Consider the following 17,941-nt stretch of genomic DNA (forward strand, 5'->3'; position numbering starts at 1 on the left):
TTCAGGACAGTAAGTTAACGAAGTGAAATTAGTAGTAATTGGTAAAAAGTAACAGGTAAAAATAGTTTTTTATTTTAAAAATGGTGGGTGAAAAACAGGGATTTTGGCGTGTAGTGTGAGCTGGATTAGGGGATTGATAAAGTGGTAACACGAATATGACGTGATTTGGTTAGTTTCTTTGTTCTGTTTTTTTGACAGGCAGATAGAGGTGGATTTGTGGGACAGGGATCCCAGCCGGATCTCTCTCATCAAGTTCTAAGAATCTAGAAATTCAGACTTTTGAAATTTGATCCAACGATTACAATTATTATCACTTTTAGACATACTTTTCTGTTTGTAACCGTTGAATTAAATTTCAATGGTCCGAATCTCTGGATCCCTAACATTTGGTGGGGTGACATCCCGGCTGGGATCTTTGTCTGGATTTGTGAATCACAATGTTTTGGAAATTATCTTTCTCTTAAAAAATGGTTTTCAAAATATATCTAAAAAAAAAAAAAAACTAATAAAGAATGCTTGAAATTTTTGAGTTTTAACGATTGATTTTTTAGTGTAAAAATATGATTTTTCGTTAAAATGAACAGTACCATGAGTTTTTCATTAAAATTTTCTAAAAAAATTGTAATATATTTTGCGAATATAAATAAGATTGAGACAATTTTTAATATCCCCGTTGTAATATACTAGAGGAGATTGCGACGTGGCATACTGTTTTTAAGAGCAAACTTTTTCAGATAAGTCATAGTCACGTATTGTTATCATCTGAGTTTAAGCAAAACCAAGGCAAAACAACGGTGGACTATTGTTTAAGTGCAATTTTGATGAAGCATGGGGAGAAAGATCAAAGAGGGGAGGTTATGGTGTGGTAGTGCACGATTGTTCAGGCAGCTTTATTGCTGCACTTTCTGGGCATTTTTGCCATGTAGTAGTTCACCACTACATGCTGAGATGCTTGCGGCTCGAAGAGCAGTGGAATTTATAAATGGCCTTCATAGATTTAGTTCGAATACGGTGTTGGAGGGAGATTTGAGGGTGGTGATTGCAGCGGTGAGTCGCTCTGAGGACGACTGTTCTTTCTTGGGACCTATAATTAATGACCTCCGAGGACACAATGCTAAATTTTGCGCATCAGAAGCTAACAACGTCGCATATAGGATGGTTCGTGCTGCTTTGGGAGTTTCGAGCGGAGTAACATGGGAAGGAGAACCCCCGGATTTGATTTTAGATGCTCTGTTAGAAGATATGTGTTGAAAATGGTTATTTGTGCAGGACGCTTTTTTCCTTCAACTTGGTTGAAATTCCTGCCAAGCTTTTTATCTATATATATAAAGTGAAAGCCCCAGTTTGGTGAAGCATTATAAAATACCAAGAATGCCCTCATTTAAAAAAAAAAAACAGCACAAACCCATTCCTATATAGAAGGACTATAATTGTAATACACAAATAAAATAGGGTTAAAATCGTAAGTCAGGAGGCAAAAACGAAAGTAATATTTAAAATGAGGACAAGACAGTAAAATCAGTGGAACAAAACAAAACACGGAGAAGGCACACGGGTAATGGATCGGAAACTGCTATGCGTCTAACCGGGAACCGTTTTGCGGAAGGAGAGAACGTGCAGAGTGGGTTGAGGAGGAAAAGAAACGCCCTAATCGTGAAAAAAGGAGCAGTTTTGGTGGATGAGAGATATATAGAAGGCCACAAAATAAGAACCTGAAAAGAAAAATCTGAAAAATCTTGCAGGAAGAGAAGATGGTACTAAAGCCATTGCTCGCTCAGGTTTGCTCTTCTCTAATTCCATGCAGTTGTTGGAACACTACACTCTTTTCATTCTTTTTGTTTTTTTCAATGGGTCACACAATTTGGTTCTAAGATGAGCACATAGTTATGTTTTCATATCTTGCAGCTTTATGAACAAGGATTGGGTGTTTATTTCTCTCTGGTGATTCTGTGGGTGAAGCCGGTTTCCTTTCTCCACTTTTTACTGATTTATCATCTATGCCATACAATTGTTTGGGAGCTTATTGGAATTTAATTCAATTCCTCTTTGTGTTTCAATATTTTTTTTTGTCTCTCTTTGGTACACTACCCACTTACAATTGAGATCAAATTGGTATCGTTAGATTTTGCGGGGAAAACCTTTTATCTTCGTCCCCTGCTCTATATTTTCATGTTTTAATGGTCTCTTCTTTTTTTTTTCTTTTCTTTTTTAATTTTTTTTATATGTTTCCGATAGCAGCTGTGGGTCCTCTATACAAAAAGAAAGTTATCCAGATAAAAGCTATGAAGGTATCTGACTACTTGATTTCCATGGCAACTTGAAGCGGCAAGTCCAATATTTGGTTTGTTTGACATCTTATATTTTGTTTAATGTGTATAGTTTAATGAAATGCCTGAAAAAACCATCATGATCATGATGCTTGGTAAACAATTTCCATAAAAAAATGTTCGACAAGAGAAATTCTGAGCAAAAGATGTCTGTCATCGAGAAATCCTTCTCTTTGCATTCCTTTTTTTGTAGAGAACTTCTTTGCATGGTTGGCTGCCTTTTCTATCTCTTTTGGTTAGATGAATTATACTTGCTTTACTCTTTTGTAGATATAACATAAAATTAGTCATACGCTTTATGCATGTATAGGTAAAAATTAAAAAAGAAAAATTATCGTTTTTATATCTTAATGTGGTTGTTCCTACTTTTTTTAATTAGGTTCCTTCGTGGTTCTGATGGATTAAAGTTTTAGATCAAACACCAGCTAAAATTTATTATATAGCTTTTTGCCTATTAATTGGTGCTTCGGTTGAACCTGATGCAGGATTTCTTGCACTCTGTCATGATCAGAACCTCACCTTCAATTGAGTATGCCTACATGCATTTTGACAACACTCCAGTTGTTATTGGAGCATTTAATATGAGCATATTATGCAGCTGTAGGACAAGTTGCTTCTAATAGAGAAGGTTTTAACGGCTAATGGAGATACCGAGAAGATGTTGTCTTGCCTTGCTTTGTGATTGAACAAAGATAAAGTTCCCAACAATATTGTTGTCTTGCCTATTGTTTTGAAGAAAGCACAAGAGTGTCTTTCAAATATCGACAAACTAGACCCTCAAAACAGAATCATATGTTAGGACATGCTAATACATGTTTTTTAATCTATCAAGATAGAGAGTAATATTTTTCTTAGTTTTATTCTAGGCGTTTGTTAAACATGACCAATGTGTGAGACGCCCATTGTGCGCATGTTTAATAAAGCCTCTCACACGTAGTATATAGCCAATTAGCATACCTTCATAGCTTTTGTTTCACAGGTAGACAACACTTTGATAGAGAAACAAAGGAAAACCTCAAATTACACGAATTACGTATTTTTTCATAACAAGTTTTTAGAACGTGCATAATAAAGAAAAGATCTCTCCCTTGCACGATGCATTAAAAATATATCTTGACAATTACAATAAGAAACAACTAACACAATGAAAATTTGAAGCATCAATAAGGACAATTATATGTGGCATTTACCTTCCAGATCACGTCTTCAGTCATGGACAATTATATGTGGCTTTATCGAGAGGGGTCTCAAAGTCAACCACAACCGTGTTAGTAAAAAACGGCTCTATAGTAGGCCAACAAGGTGTATTTACATGGAATGTAGTATACAAAGAAGTCTTGCTTCATTCCAGCTAATTATGGTGACACCTAATAGGTAACAATTTTATTAACGATAACCTTTTAGTATGCATTCCTCGCTTATCAATTAACTCCTTCTATTTTATTTTTAATTTTCTCACTATCATTTGTAGATTGGCAATGAAAATTTGAAGCATCAATCAGGAACAAATGGGTGGAAATTGCAGAATTGATGTCAATATGTAAACTTTCTTTTCAAAAGAAATAGTGACGTATAGACTTTATGGGTATTGTGAATAATGTACATATTGTGATGTAGGTTTTAAATTTTGACATTTAAGTTGTTTCGTATTTTGCTACGAGTACTTAATGTTTTCATCTACTCTTTTTTTTTTAATTTACATATACTTGCTATTGTTCATGGGCTTTAGGTAGGAACTTGCATCTAAAATCGTATGTTGTTTGATAAGTGCATGAATAACATTTAAATCATTACTTTACACAAAGTAAAAACGAAAAACATGATAAATTTTTAGGACGTGCATGATAAAAAAAAAAAAAGTTCCTCTTTGCACAATACATTAAAAGTATATCTTGACAATTACAATGGGAAAAACAAACACAATACACCTTTAGGAGCGCGTAGCGCCCGTGATGCAAAAATGCCTCTCGCACGCACGTTAGTGCGTGCAGAGATGCTAGTGGAGACCTATACAAGCACCATATCCTCTTCTAGTACGTTTTATTTGTATTAATAAATATCGTACTTTCTTTAATAAAAAATAATAATAATAAAAAATAAAAAAAAAGGAGCTTTGGTAGGATCATCATAGTATTACACAGTTTAATTAGTTTGTTCATATTTACTATGTATGTTTATTTATTAATAGTAATTCATAAGTCCACGAAGTATTAATAATATTGCCAATTATATTATAAGCAGTGGATTAATAACAAACTATCTCAATGTGATTATGATACTAAAAAATTTAGGTTTATTACACAAAATAACAGTATAATGATCATTCTAAAATTTATCGCTTTTATAATCACGTGAAAAATCTTCACTTCAGTTTTTATTTGTTGGTTGAAGAATGCCTAAGTTTCATGTAAAGAATGTTACGCAAACAACATGTTTGCTTACTTGAAATTAAAATGTTAAGAATGGGGTCAACAATTCTCTCCCTAATAAACATAATTCATAGTATTTCAGTTATTTTGGTATTAAGTTCAATTCTCGCTAAAAGTGAATTTGAACCGCATTATTGCTAGGAAAAAAATAAAATAATAACCCACCCAGTATTTATAGATGTCATAAAATGTTAGCATAGACTCTTCAAGATTATATTCGGGTGAAATACTTCTAAGTTCCGAGGCATTTAGGCTAACCAGGATCAGAAGAATTATAAAAGGGGACTTGTAGTCCATTCATTTTTAGCTTGACATCAATCAAATGAAACTTCAAAGTTCTATCATCCAAACATAGCCTAAAATATGTTTAAACTATGTTTGGATGAAGGACTTATAATTCTCGAGGAATTGAAGCCAAGTTAGTAGGAGGAATTGATCGTGAAATGTTAGATGAGATTAAAAATGCATTTCATGCGTATTACAAAGACATGTGAAGGAGATTTACAAATAGGAATTAGTCACTTACAAATTCCTCTACATGCCCTTGTAATGATTATGTAGTGTATTTTATTCCCTTTTTGTAGTCGATTTCTTCCTCACTTAGGTCAGTTTGTCATTGTTTGCTTTTTGAAAAAAAAAAAATGTTTCTATTGTGCTTTAAGAATAATCAAATGTAAAATAAAATAGTTGAGCATTGATCAACTGAATTTTTAAATTGTTGTGAGTATGAAAAGCAGTGTAAAAGCGTTCAATAGATTTAATGTAAAAGCGTTCAATAGATTTAATGTAAAAATAATATAATTGCATACAATGAAAAAAAAAAAAGAGGACATAATAATCAGGGTAGTGGTAACAACAATGGTGAAGGGGGCAGTGGCGGTGATGGCTCCGACAGTTGTGGGCGTATGGGGTTGGTGCCAATAACAGGGTGTACTGGTTGGGGTGCAGACGGTGGTGGTGCTTGTGGTCGTAGTGGTGGTGGGGGCGACGGCAAATTATGGATGCGGTGATGACAACTTTGGTGGTGGTGACTGTTGCGCTACCAATGGTGACAGTTGTGATGATAGTGATGGCGGTTGGGATTGTGGTGGTGGCAGTAACGGTTGTAATTGTGGTGACGATTGTAACAGGGACAGTGACGACAACAATAATGGTGGTAATTACAATAGTGATGTAAAGGTAATAGTTGTAGGGAGGTGATTGCAGTCAATTTATTCTTTAATGGAAATAATGTGTGTCGTAGAATGACACATTTAGCTTAAAATGAAAATAATTTTTTTAGGACAGAAAGTCGTTCTATCGGATAATTAGTCCTTTTTAGTCGCTCCGAGTCGAAAAATATAACTTACGTAATTGATGACTAATGCATTTATTTGTTTCAGGCCTAGGCCCATTGACTTTGGGACTAACTGGGAATGGGTTTCTTGGACAGCAACCTGGCGAATCTAACACTTTGGCACAGAACATAGAATCCACACTTGGGGAAAAGCTTTTATACATGCATATACTACTGCGTGAATATGCCATGTCCTGGCCCTCCCAACTACTACTAGGCCAAGTAGTACGCAATTTTGGTCTTAGCATCTTGGTTCTTTCCAAAAGCTTTAAGGGTGACTTTGTTGAATCGGACTAACTCGGACTAAATTAATTTTAGGGATTAAACTGAATTGGCTTATACTAGACTAAGCTGGACTGACTTAGTGAAGCGTTTAGTGCAATGTCAGACTAGAAAACTGGACTAACAATAAATTATTCTTATTCTTATTATTATTTTAATTTATTTCCTATTAAAAATATCAACATTAATATGAAAAAATGGGGCATCTTCTTCGCAAATTGATGGTGCTCCTCTGCACACAGAATTTCCATTCACATAATCGAATAATCATTCAATGATCATAACTAACTAGCATCCCAGAAAACTCACAAATGCAAGCCTACATTCAAAAACCAAATGCAACCAATTCACATAATCCATCAAATATTCTGAAATTTAAAGAATAGAACAAATAAGGTAAAAAAAAAAAAACAAAACAAAACAAAAAGGAGATGAAGAACGCAAAGCACCCAACCCATAACCCAATCAACTTCTGCAAACCCTCCATAGTCGTAATCCTTCGTAAGGAAAATTAAATCCTAGAAAAATCAAATCCTTCAAGCTCACTTGTACATGCAAGACCAAAAATTCGATTTGAAAACCTTAAATCGCCGGAGTTCTGTCGAATTGGAAACGGAGCTCGTCGGTTCTCCGATTGAAGATCGAATTTGAGGTCCCATTCGTGATTGTGGGTTGGGGCAATGAGAGAGAGATTGGTGGTGGTTTGGACCGGTGGTGTGATCTTAGCTGTGTTTGGCGATTGAAAGATGTGTAGAACTTCTAATGAATTTGGTTTTGCAATTCGAGTCTGGGATTTGCGATGGAATTTGGGTTTCGCGATTTGAATGTGGGTTGCAATTCAACGAATATGGGCTCTATCTACTGGCTTTCGGGTCTGGGTTTTGTGATTCGAATCGAAGTGAATCAAACGACGGCGAGAGCAGAGAGAGAATGCGACGGGTAGGGCTATGAGAGATTCGAAACAAGAAGACGATGCGATTCTGGGTTGGCGAGTGTTGACGATGTTGGCAATGCAAGCAGACGAAGCGAGCAAAGAGAGGAGATGGAGGATGACGAGGAGAGAGAACGTGAGAAGATAAAGACATAGTGAAGGTCTTAGCAGTCCCATGGTTATTGAGAGGTCTCATTAAGACCTCTTAGTGAAGGGTTTTGTCCATGCGAGTCCCATTTAGTCTCATTAATGTTAATCCCAGCATGGAACAAACACGGTATTGGACTAACAGCTAGTCCAGTCCCACTTAGTGAGGACAAACAAACGCCCCCTAAGTGTGTTAGATAGTAAATTGCTACTGAATAATCCAATGACTAAGGGTGGTGTAGTCAAACTCGGATTTGAGAAGATTTTAAAAGACTTTAAAATCCTAGTGTAGTCAATTAAAAGATTTTAAAGGATTTTAGAATCCATTCAAATCTAGGTGTAATCAATTAAAAGATTTTAAAGGATTTTAAAATCCATCCAAATCTAAGTGTATTAAAAAAATTAAGATTTTGGGGATTTCAACAAGTTGTGGATTTTGTAGGATTTGAGAGCAAACAATATATATAATAAAGACTAAAAGGAATCCAACCTCACCCCCTAGGATTTCAAATCCTTCCATCACAATCCATTCAAATTCTTTAAAATCCATATGAATTTTGTAGGAGTCTTTCATCCTCTTAAATCCTATAAAATCTATCACTTTTAAAATTATTTAAAATCTTAATTTGACCTTACCCCCTAAATCTAATAGATAGTTAAACTCGCCTAATATTTCTTTTATCAGTTTTCAGTTGATGACGAGGACCTCATATCTCATATATTGTCTCAGTTACTCTGATATTATCATATCGTTTCTTAAAGAAAACCAAAAAAAAAAAAAAGTATATATTGCACATCATTGAATTTATGGAAGTTCAAGTGGGAGTTAATGCTAATGTTGAAGAGTTTAGTTTAATAGACTTGTGACAGGCTTGTAGATATCTTTCATTAGAAGACAATAAAATGTAACTCTGGTGTGAGTCGGTCTTTTCACTTTTTAAATATTCGACAAGATTTTTCATTTAAGCATTGATTTGACACCCTATATTATTTATATGAATTATTATTGCCTTTAACGAACATTATAATTCTTTAAAATCCTGTTGGCATTCATTTCCTCAGTGGTAGTGTTTTAGATTTGTAAATAGTTGGATGCGTTTGGACGAAACAAAAGGTAAGAATTATTTGGTATAGTGCTATTTGCGTATATATAATATTAGTTTTTATGTACATCTCAGTTTACTACTTTTAGATTTCGTTATTTTCAACATTTGGTACATGAAATTTTTTTGTCCTAAAATCATATCTAAAATATTAATTTTAAGACAGTTTCATACATTCGTTAGTCTGATTGTTAAGTCTCCCGTTAACTGACGACGTGGTGCGTACGTAAATAATAACTAGACACTACGGGTTCACGTGGGGAAAAAAAAAAAAAAAAAAGAACCCCTTCTTCCACCCGATCCTCCATCTCCTCCAATCTCCATAACCACCGCACCACCCCTCTTCCCCGACACCTTCTCCCTCTCCTCCACTCTCTTCACCTCCCCTCCCATCAGAAAAACGCACAACTTTACCACCAAAACCCGGCTCTCAACTTTCCTCCTCTTCCTCTCTCTATTCTTCTCTACCCAAACCCCAAAATCCGTCTTTCTTCCAATCCCTTCCAAAACCAAAACAAACCCTAATTCCAAAATCCCCACATCTTGGTGATGACGATGAAGACCCAAATCTCGGCGGTGGAAGCGGTGACTCGCCCCACGACCCGATGCGGCTCGGCGGACGACGACCAAAGGGATCCCAGAAAAATACCTATTGCGAATGCAAATTTGAGAAAATTGTTTGTCATGTTGTAAATACAACCTAGCTGGGCTCCTTCGACGACCAAGAACGAAAGGAAGACGACGGAAGGAAGAAGACAAAAGCAAAATCAAGATACAACCCAGGTGAGAAAAGGGGTTCAAAGGCGAAATCGAAAAATGGGTCAGTTTCATCTCTTCAAATTCTTCCAATTCGTCATCTGGAAAGTGCAATTTTCTCTTCATCTAAATAGAACCCATATGAGAAGCAGCATTCTAAGCCCAAATCGAAATCTCTATCGTTTCATTCTCCGCTGCCTTCTTCTAATTCTAAGCCCAAATCGAAATCCCTCTTTAGCCGTGCGCCGCCAAATCTGCGGCGAGACCACCCAACCCACTTGTTCCTCCCAGTCCACTGAGACCACCCAAGCCGCTAGTGCCCCTAAGCCACCCAGGGGAGAGTTCGAGAGAAAGCTGGGAGGGGAGCGACGCTGACGAAGGAGGAAGGAGAACGGCAGAGGAGGAGGAGGGGATAATGGTTTTCTGCGTTAGATGGAGAAGAAGAAACAGAGAGAGGAAGAAGGTGGAGTGCGAAGAAGGGGGCGACGGCGGTGAAATTAATTTTAATTTGCCACGTCATCACTTAACAAAGTAATTATCGAAAAATTTAACGAAAGTATGAAAGTGTCTTAGAATTATGACTTTAGATACCAGATTGGGACGAAAAAAAACTTGATGTGAAAAATATTGAAAACTAAGAAACTCAACGGAGGTATGAAAGTGTTTTAGAATTATGACTTTAGTTACCAAATTAGAACGAAACAAACTTGATGTATGAAATGTTAAAAACAATAAACTTTAGGGTAGTATTAAAAAAAAGACATGTTGGACTTTGAGATTTTTGAGTCTTTGGGGCAGGTGGAGGTTGACGTAAGCAATAAGCATGCCACAATATTAAATTTCAGTAAAGTTCGGGGTGGAAACTGATATTTGCTAAAAGGACCACACGGAAACCGAAGCTCTGGTATCTGCACTCCGAGCCAACTTTATTTTTTTATTTTTTTTTAACAAGTTTATCTTTATTTTTTTCAAAGGCAAATAGGATATAAAGTCTGCTTACATTTCAGAATTCACATCATGTTTGGAGATTTTTTTTTTTAAATGAATCACAAAATTTAATTTTTTATATTGCTTTATAAAATATTATGATTGTATATATTTGTATTTCTAGTCTTATTGTCACCTTGATCCTTCAATAAAAATGTTATAATGTGAATTAGAGCGTCACTGATGATATAAGCAATTAAATTTAGAACAAGTAAAATTGTACTATAACGGCTGATTTGATATGTTACCGACTGAATTACCTCGTGAAAAATTTGTCACTCCAATAGATCATGTATACGTAAACCAAGTGTACAAAATTATGTTTTATTATTTTCTTTCATCTATAACATCTACTTTTATCTTTTAATTTGTCATCTTTCACCACATATAATGTTTTATTATAAAAAATAGGAGCCCGATTTGCCCACGAAAGAAAAAATTGCCTACTTTGGACGGGTATGCAAAAATAAAAAAATTTGCAAATTCAATTGTCTATACTGTTTGAGCTAATTTTGCAGAGTGACTTATCAAAATAAATTTGCCTACTCAGTTATACTATCGGAAATGCTCTTAAACCCGTACATGGTCTGATACGTAGCTATACTTGCGTCATGGGAATAAAAGATTAAAAGTTTAAACCGAAAGAAATATAATTAGCTGATAATTATATAAATAAATAAAAAGAAGCAAAAAGGAAATTCTTTTCTTTTGCCCGCAGTGAAGGTCCAAAGCTCGTCCTCAAGTTTCTCCCTCCCTCCAAATACCAACAACAAAATCCACCCAAATTCCACAGCAATCACTCGATTCCCAGGACGGCTCTCCTCGTTTTCTTCACCATCGTCCCTCTCTCTCTCTCTCGCTCGCGCTTCTTCAATCTGGTACTCTCTCTCTGTCTCTTCACGTATCTATAATTATTGGAAATTGATAATTTATATCTGTTGATTTGATAAAAAAAAAAAAAAAGGTTTAATTTTTCATTTTTTGGGTTTAAGGGGTGAAATTCGAAAGTGGATTGGTGGGTTTTGGATTCTTTGACTGTTGGGTAATTCTTGAATTTTTAGGATTTTTGTTGGTATATATTATTGGGATGCTATGAAATCAAGGGTTGAACTGAAGATTGACTTCGCTATTGGGAAATTCTTGAAGCTTTATGATATAGGGAAAGAAAGGGTGGAGTATGGACTGATTCCTGCTGTTGGTTTGCCTGAGAAAGTCTAGGGAAAAGATTAGGGGGTTTGAACTGGGAGTAGAATTCCGTTCTGGAACATTTTATTTTTTTATTCAAAACTGTTGGATTGTAGCTTCTTGTGTTTGAAAATCCAATTTTTGATAAGAAATCCCCAAGATGTTATTTCGATTGTAGTTTCATGTTATCCGAGTGACCGAATAAATTGTATATATTAGTTGGATTTCAGGACGGATTTTGGTCTCTAATCTTAGTAATATCTACATCAATCTTCTGAAATTTGGTTTCGATCCATGGGCCTTGAATTATTCTTCTGCCAAAGGTGCTAAAGGATTAAGAATTGAGTGTTTTGATTCACAGGGTTTCAATCCGTGGGGCTTGAATTATTCTTCTGCCGAATGTGCTGAAGGATTAAAAAATGAGTGTTTTGATTCACAGGAAACTGGAGTGCTAAAAGACCCAGCCTAAACTGGTATAAGGTTGGTCTTGCTGCTTCCAGATTTTTTCTTTGTACTGGCTTGAAATACTTGTCTTTTCTCCGGTGGATTTATGATTGTTTCAGTTTTACCGGTTGTAAAGGGGCTTGCTTCCACCCCTGTTGATGGGTGCCCGTGCTTAGGCCCCCACGAGAACAGAGAGAACTTGTGCAACAAGTAATACCAGCTCAAGAAATTAAATGTTTTTGGAATTCGGAATTTTAATGTGAATAAGCATGATTGTCTACTGAGCTGCCCAGATTCCCCAGCCAGTACGAGATTATTCTGGGGTCAAAAGACAAATGCAATAGTTTGTCTGTCATTCCAACTGGGGAATATAAGTAAATAATTAATTTGATATACTATATGTTTGGAGGATATCTAAAACTCAAAAGAAAGTTTTCTTATGCACAATTTTTTAAGTTGGTTTACAAAGAGGTTTTATCATACACAATCGATAGCTCAACATGAAAGTTTCTTTGAAAGATTAAATTCAACTTCCATCATCATTTGATTTAGGTACTGTGTGAAATCTGACCTTTTCTCCCTGTGCGGTTTGGTTGCAAATTAATGTGAGGAAAGCGCTAATCAGTCCTAAACATGTATTGTTCGTTGTGAGTACAGAATGAAAGTCTCGAAGATGTGATACAGAAAGATGTAATTATTTGAGTTAATGGTTTTGCTTAACCATAACTATGTTTCTGATCGTGTCCCTGTGAGTTCTCCTACTATAAGGCTTGAAGTTCAGTGAGCCCTGTGTATTTTGTAGACTTGAAACCTTTTGAGCCTCTCAATATTGGCGCTACAAGCAGTGTTCCTCTTTTGTCTCTGTTATTAACCACCCAATATTAGGAATTACTATTTGAAAGTAGTGTCCCCTAGGTACTCTAACTGGTTGCTGTGTATTAGGTTTGTATTCAAGTAAACATTTGATAGAACTTTTATTTCTACTTTTCACCCACCAATTCTCGCATATGTACCTACTGGTTAGATATACTAGTTCTTTTTTTATCTATGCCCTTCTTTCGTAATGTCCTGTATATTGTTGAAATCTACATTGCTGTGAATTTAGTGAACAGAGTTTTGTTGTATTTTCATTGTATGTTTTTAGTTGTTAAAGGAAGATCATGTCCCGATCAGTTTCTTTTCTCTTCTATCGCAGTTTATATGTTTCTCTTTGGAGTTACACCTGTTGAAGGCTAGAAGCAAACTGGGAGCGTCAGGAAACTTGATGTTCTGATCTAGCATGTCAAACAATCTTCTGTCACCACGGTTGCCAATATCAGTCTTGGAAGATCTTGTTAATGGATCAATCACGACCTGAAGATATGAACCACACTCAGCATATTATTGAAATACCTGGGAGTAGTGATGCCTCCCCATCTAGCTTGCCTCATGGTAGATCTTTAAATAACTCAAATGCGTCACAGCAAGAGGACAGACCTTCAACTAGTCCAAGAGGACCCGCATTCCAACCTTCAATCTTTTCATCTAATGGACCAAACTCTAGGAACACTTCAATGGTAAGGAGAGGGGAGACTCGCCGCCGCAGAAGTCCATTGAATTCTGGATTGTGGATTTCTATTGAACTTGTTCTTACAGTGAGCCAAATCGTTGCATCTATTGTTGTTTTGTCTTTGTCAAGGCATGAGCATCCTCACACCCCATTGTTTGCTTGGATTATTGGTTATGCATCTGGATGTGTTGCTATTCTTCCTCTTCTTTACTGGCGCTATCGTCACCGCAACCAGGCTGCAGAACAAGAATCTGCTCAAGCTCGTCAGAATTCTCAGGTTAATGTGCCAGCAAGACCATTTTCTTTTTCTCTTTCTAGAGCTTCAGAAGGAGAAGATCTTCAAACTGGCACTGCATCTTCTAGGAGCAGTCAAAGTTCCGCAGTACAGAGCAGAAGGTATGTTTCTGTTGCTGTTTTTCCATTTGGATGCTCTTTCTAAGTTGCATGATGACGACTGATCATATTTAAAACAGTTTGTTTTATTGACGAAATTGAAGCTCCATTTTGACTTGATATTATGGACATAGCATGTTTCTTGGCATTCCAGTAGACTATTTTATGAGCTGTGGCTATACACTATGGAAGTTAAAACGGTCAGTGGTTTATGCACATCTACTCAACCACCTTTCCCAACCCTTAAGAGATTCATTAAACCTTTTAGAGAGGAAAACACTCTGTAGTGTGCATAGTTTAAGATTCTGTAATCGCTCATGTTGAAGTTACACAACACAGCTGCAGGCTAAGACAAAATGGTTATCAAACTGGCCCTTTCTGTGAAAGTGTATTGGTATCTGGAATTTTCTTTTCCCTTCTCTTTATTACGAGTTTACAACGTATTACCGATGTTCCAATGTAGCTGTCCATTGACGTGTGCTTTTTTTTTTTGGTAATTCTATTTTGTCCATGAAAGATACCTATTTGTTGAGCCAAATCCATTTGGTCTGTGTCAATTTAAATTAATTTCTAGATCTTCCAGGGTGGCTATTATTGGCAAATTCTAAAAGACTGATGAATTTTGTTCAATTTAGTATAATCCTATATTCAATGTGGCAATTACGTTTCAGTTTTTCCATTCAAGTTCTCTACTTTAGCAGGTGTATTATAATCTTGTTCAATTTATGAAATCATTTATGTTTTTTAGCCTATGTGCCTTATCTTAAGAAAGTAACTTGAGTTGCAACTTGCAAGTTGGAACTTAGTACTTGAAAAGTTGTCTGATACATGACTTCATTTTTCATTTACAGAATCAAGGTACTTGTGGAATACTTCAAGATGGCATTGGATTGTTTCTTTGCGGTTTGGTTTGTCGTTGGCAATGTTTGGATTTTTGGTGGGCACTCATCTGCAGCTGATGCTCCTAACCTGTACAGGTACTTTTGCCAATTTGATTAGTTGTTCTACGTAAACCATTTCATTGCTGTTGAGAGTGGGGGACATCATACCATGTTTTCTGTGTGCAGGTTATGTATAGTATTTCTGACATTCAGCTGTATTGGATACGCCATGCCTTTCATTTTATGTGCAACAATCTGCTGTTGTCTTCCTTGCATTATATCAGTCCTTGGGTTTCGAGAAGACCTGGCACAGGCACGAGGAGCCACACCTGAATCAATTAATTCTCTGCCAACATACAAGTTCAAGATAAAGAAAAACAAAAATGGCGATAACAGAGATGGCGGCAGCTCAGGTGCCACTGAAGGTGGTGTTGTGGCTGTAGGAACTGAGAAGGAGCGTGCAATCTCTGGAGAGGATGCGGTATGTTTTATCCGGCGAGTTTAGCATATTACTTTTCGTCATAATATAATCTAGGTCTTATGCCTGCCGGATTAGTACTTGTGTGATAATTGAGTAATGAATGCATGATATTACTAGCTTGGTGATTACAAATCTTCCTCCCACATTTAGCATAACATAACATGCCATTTGAAACCTGCTTCCTCTCATATTCACTTGAGTGTACTGCTGCTTTATCCAGTCAGCCAAGATCCTGATCAATTTGGTGACTGGATTTTAAATGCTTGAAACTCTTTCTAGTGACAAGTGACGACTTAGGTTGACGGTGGTTTGATTCTAGATTTTTCCATATCTGCTTGCCTGTTAATATACTTGATAATTACTGATTATGTCGTAAAATTGAACAGGTTTGTTGCATCTGCTTGGCTAAATACTCAAACAACGACGAGCTGAGAGAGTTGCCATGCTCTCATTTTTTCCACAAGGAGTGCGTGGATAAGTGGTTAAAGATCAATGCATCATGTCCCCTTTGCAAGAGCGAGGTTGGCGAGAGCCTTTTGGCCTCCCTCTCCGCAATCAATAGCAGCATTCAGCAACGGGTGGGCAATGAAGTGGCCAACACCGTGTTTTAGGCAGTGAGCTACCTTCTCCTTTGTGGCTTGGACTACGTCGATGCTAGAATTCTGTTTTAAGATGGACGGATGATTCTCCATGTTCTCAACCTTTCCCATTCTTTTTAACTTTTTATCTTGGGTGATAAGAGCTAGGTGGATATACAGACAGTTTACTACGACGTCAGTGTAAGTAAAAATGATATTTTTTTTTTTTTTTTTTTAAATTTCAAGGACGGATGTAAAGATCAGAGGTTCCGAGATTTTTAGTTAGATAATAATAGATGGATTCTTGTTTGTATATACATTCTCCTTTTCTTCTCCTCCAGTTGTTTATCCCTTTGAGCGGCTGAAACTTTGACATGTTCTGTTGTAGAAAATTGACTTGGCAAGTCCTTATCGAACTTTAATTGTATGTATCAAATGGGATAAACATGAGAGCAAAAAGACATGTGAATGTCATTGCAAATAGTCATTAGACCAAATGGATATTTAAGTTGGACGAGAAGAACTTGCATGAAACGGTTGCATATCAGTGCATGTTTACGATAGAGGTCAAGATCTGTGTGCATGAGGATAGAGATCAAGAATTTTGTAAATGGTGAATGTTTCTTCTTTAATCAACTGCATTCCGAGTTCAAACCGTCTCTCTCTTCTTAGTGTAATTTAAAATAATAAAAGGGAATTGTTATTGGCATTTAAAATTTCTCATTCTACACTTCAAACTTTCTATATTTAGAAATAAAAATACACTTATGAAAAGAGTAAACTCATTTGAAATGCCAATAATAATTCCCTAATAAAACTAATTATAATAAAAAATAAAGTGTAGAGATCAAGCACTGATGGGGCTTTCTACCTCTTTTCTCTTTCGGTAGCTTCTTTTTCTTTAATGGGTAAACGAAACCACGGTGGCATCTAATCCCACCTTAACAAAGTTTTTTTTTTTTTTTTGACAATGGGATATTTTGTTATAAACCATTTTAGTTTGTGAGGAGGGAGTTTCGAAATCAAATGAAAAGAGGGTGGGTACAATACTTTACCTCACATTTGCCCCAATTTAAAATAGTAAAAAGTCGAGGATAGTATCTGCTATAAAGTTGAATTCACGAAAAATACGACAAAACTAAAGGTGGGACATGTCGCACACTCTTACTAGATGAAATAGATCGTGTGACTTTAATTTAAAATCATATCGATTTGCACCTTATACTTGTTTGCCTAATTATTCTTAAATTGATAACATGACTGGAGTGAAACACATATACCAGTTGATGTGAAAACCACACTTGCAAACATGAACCAAAACGTGTCATCATGGTGCTTCAACTTCTCAAATTTGTACCGGAATTACCACAATTTTGTTGCACCTTGCTTCAACTTCTCAAATTTGTACTAGAGCTACCACAATTTAACATAGTAAAAAGTCGAGGATAGTACCTGCTATAAAGTTGAATTCACAAAAAATACGACAAAACTAAAGGTGGGACGCATTTCACACTCTTACTAGATGAAATAGATCGTGTGACTTTAATTTTAATTTGTACCTTATACTTGTTTGCCTAGTTATTCTTAAATTGATAACATGACTGGTGAAAAACATATACCAGTTGATGTGAAAACCACACTTGCAAACATGAACCAGAACGTGTCATCATGGTGCTTCAACTTCTCAAATCTGTACCGGAACTACCACAATTTTGTTGCACCTTGCTGCCCAAAAGGTCACGGGGTCGAGTCGTGAAAACAACATTTTTACAAAAGCAGCAAAATAAAGGTAAGATTGCGTACAATAGACATCTTCCGCCCACCTCCACAAAGCAGAGAGACTTGTTGGTTTAAGATCGCCCTTAGTATAATTTTGTGTAAAATGGTTGTTTTTTTCCCTTCCATATATCCAATGGTCACAAGGCTTGGCAAAATGGTTGTCTTTGTCGTGTTCGTATTGTTTTCTTGTCATATTTGTTATCTTAAAAAGTTTGTTAACATGTGACCCATAACGACCTAATTGTTAACGGGTTATGTCGTTTCACGTCAGGTTAAAGGGTTATGCAAAAAATTGACATGCAAAATGTCTAGATTTGACAAATAATATTTTATTAGACTCTTAACAGGTGACC

At 36.1% G+C, this 17,941-nt stretch overlaps 1 protein-coding gene across 3 annotated transcripts; it reads left to right on the top strand.

Annotated features, from left to right (window-relative positions):
- The first annotated feature begins 10,964 nt into the window (after positions 1-10,964).
- Positions 10,965-16,124, top strand: LOC137716753 (C3H4 type zinc finger protein). Of its 3 annotated transcripts, none has more exons than XM_068456135.2 (6): positions 10,965-11,176; positions 11,845-11,963; positions 13,123-13,872; positions 14,721-14,846; positions 14,937-15,231; positions 15,618-16,124. In XM_068456135.2, exons 3-6 carry the CDS (start codon positions 13,265-13,267, stop codon positions 15,840-15,842), a joined length of 1,254 nt encoding a protein of 417 aa, XP_068312236.2. In that variant the 5' UTR covers positions 10,965-11,176; positions 11,845-11,963; positions 13,123-13,264; the 3' UTR covers positions 15,843-16,124. The 3 variants fall into 3 exon arrangements, with proteins under 3 accessions (XP_068312236.2, XP_068312252.2, XP_068312244.2); XM_068456143.2 differs by having other exon boundaries at positions 10,999-11,176; positions 11,923-11,963; XM_068456151.2 differs by lacking the exon at positions 11,845-11,963 and having other exon boundaries at positions 10,981-11,176.
- Positions 16,125-17,941: the final 1,817 nt, after the last annotated feature.

The sequence above is a fragment of the Pyrus communis genome, chromosome 15 (assembly GCF_041283825.1).
Source record: "Pyrus communis isolate YQ-2024b chromosome 15, ASM4128382v1, whole genome shotgun sequence".
NCBI classification, from domain to species: Eukaryota; Viridiplantae; Streptophyta; class Magnoliopsida; order Rosales; family Rosaceae; genus Pyrus; species Pyrus communis.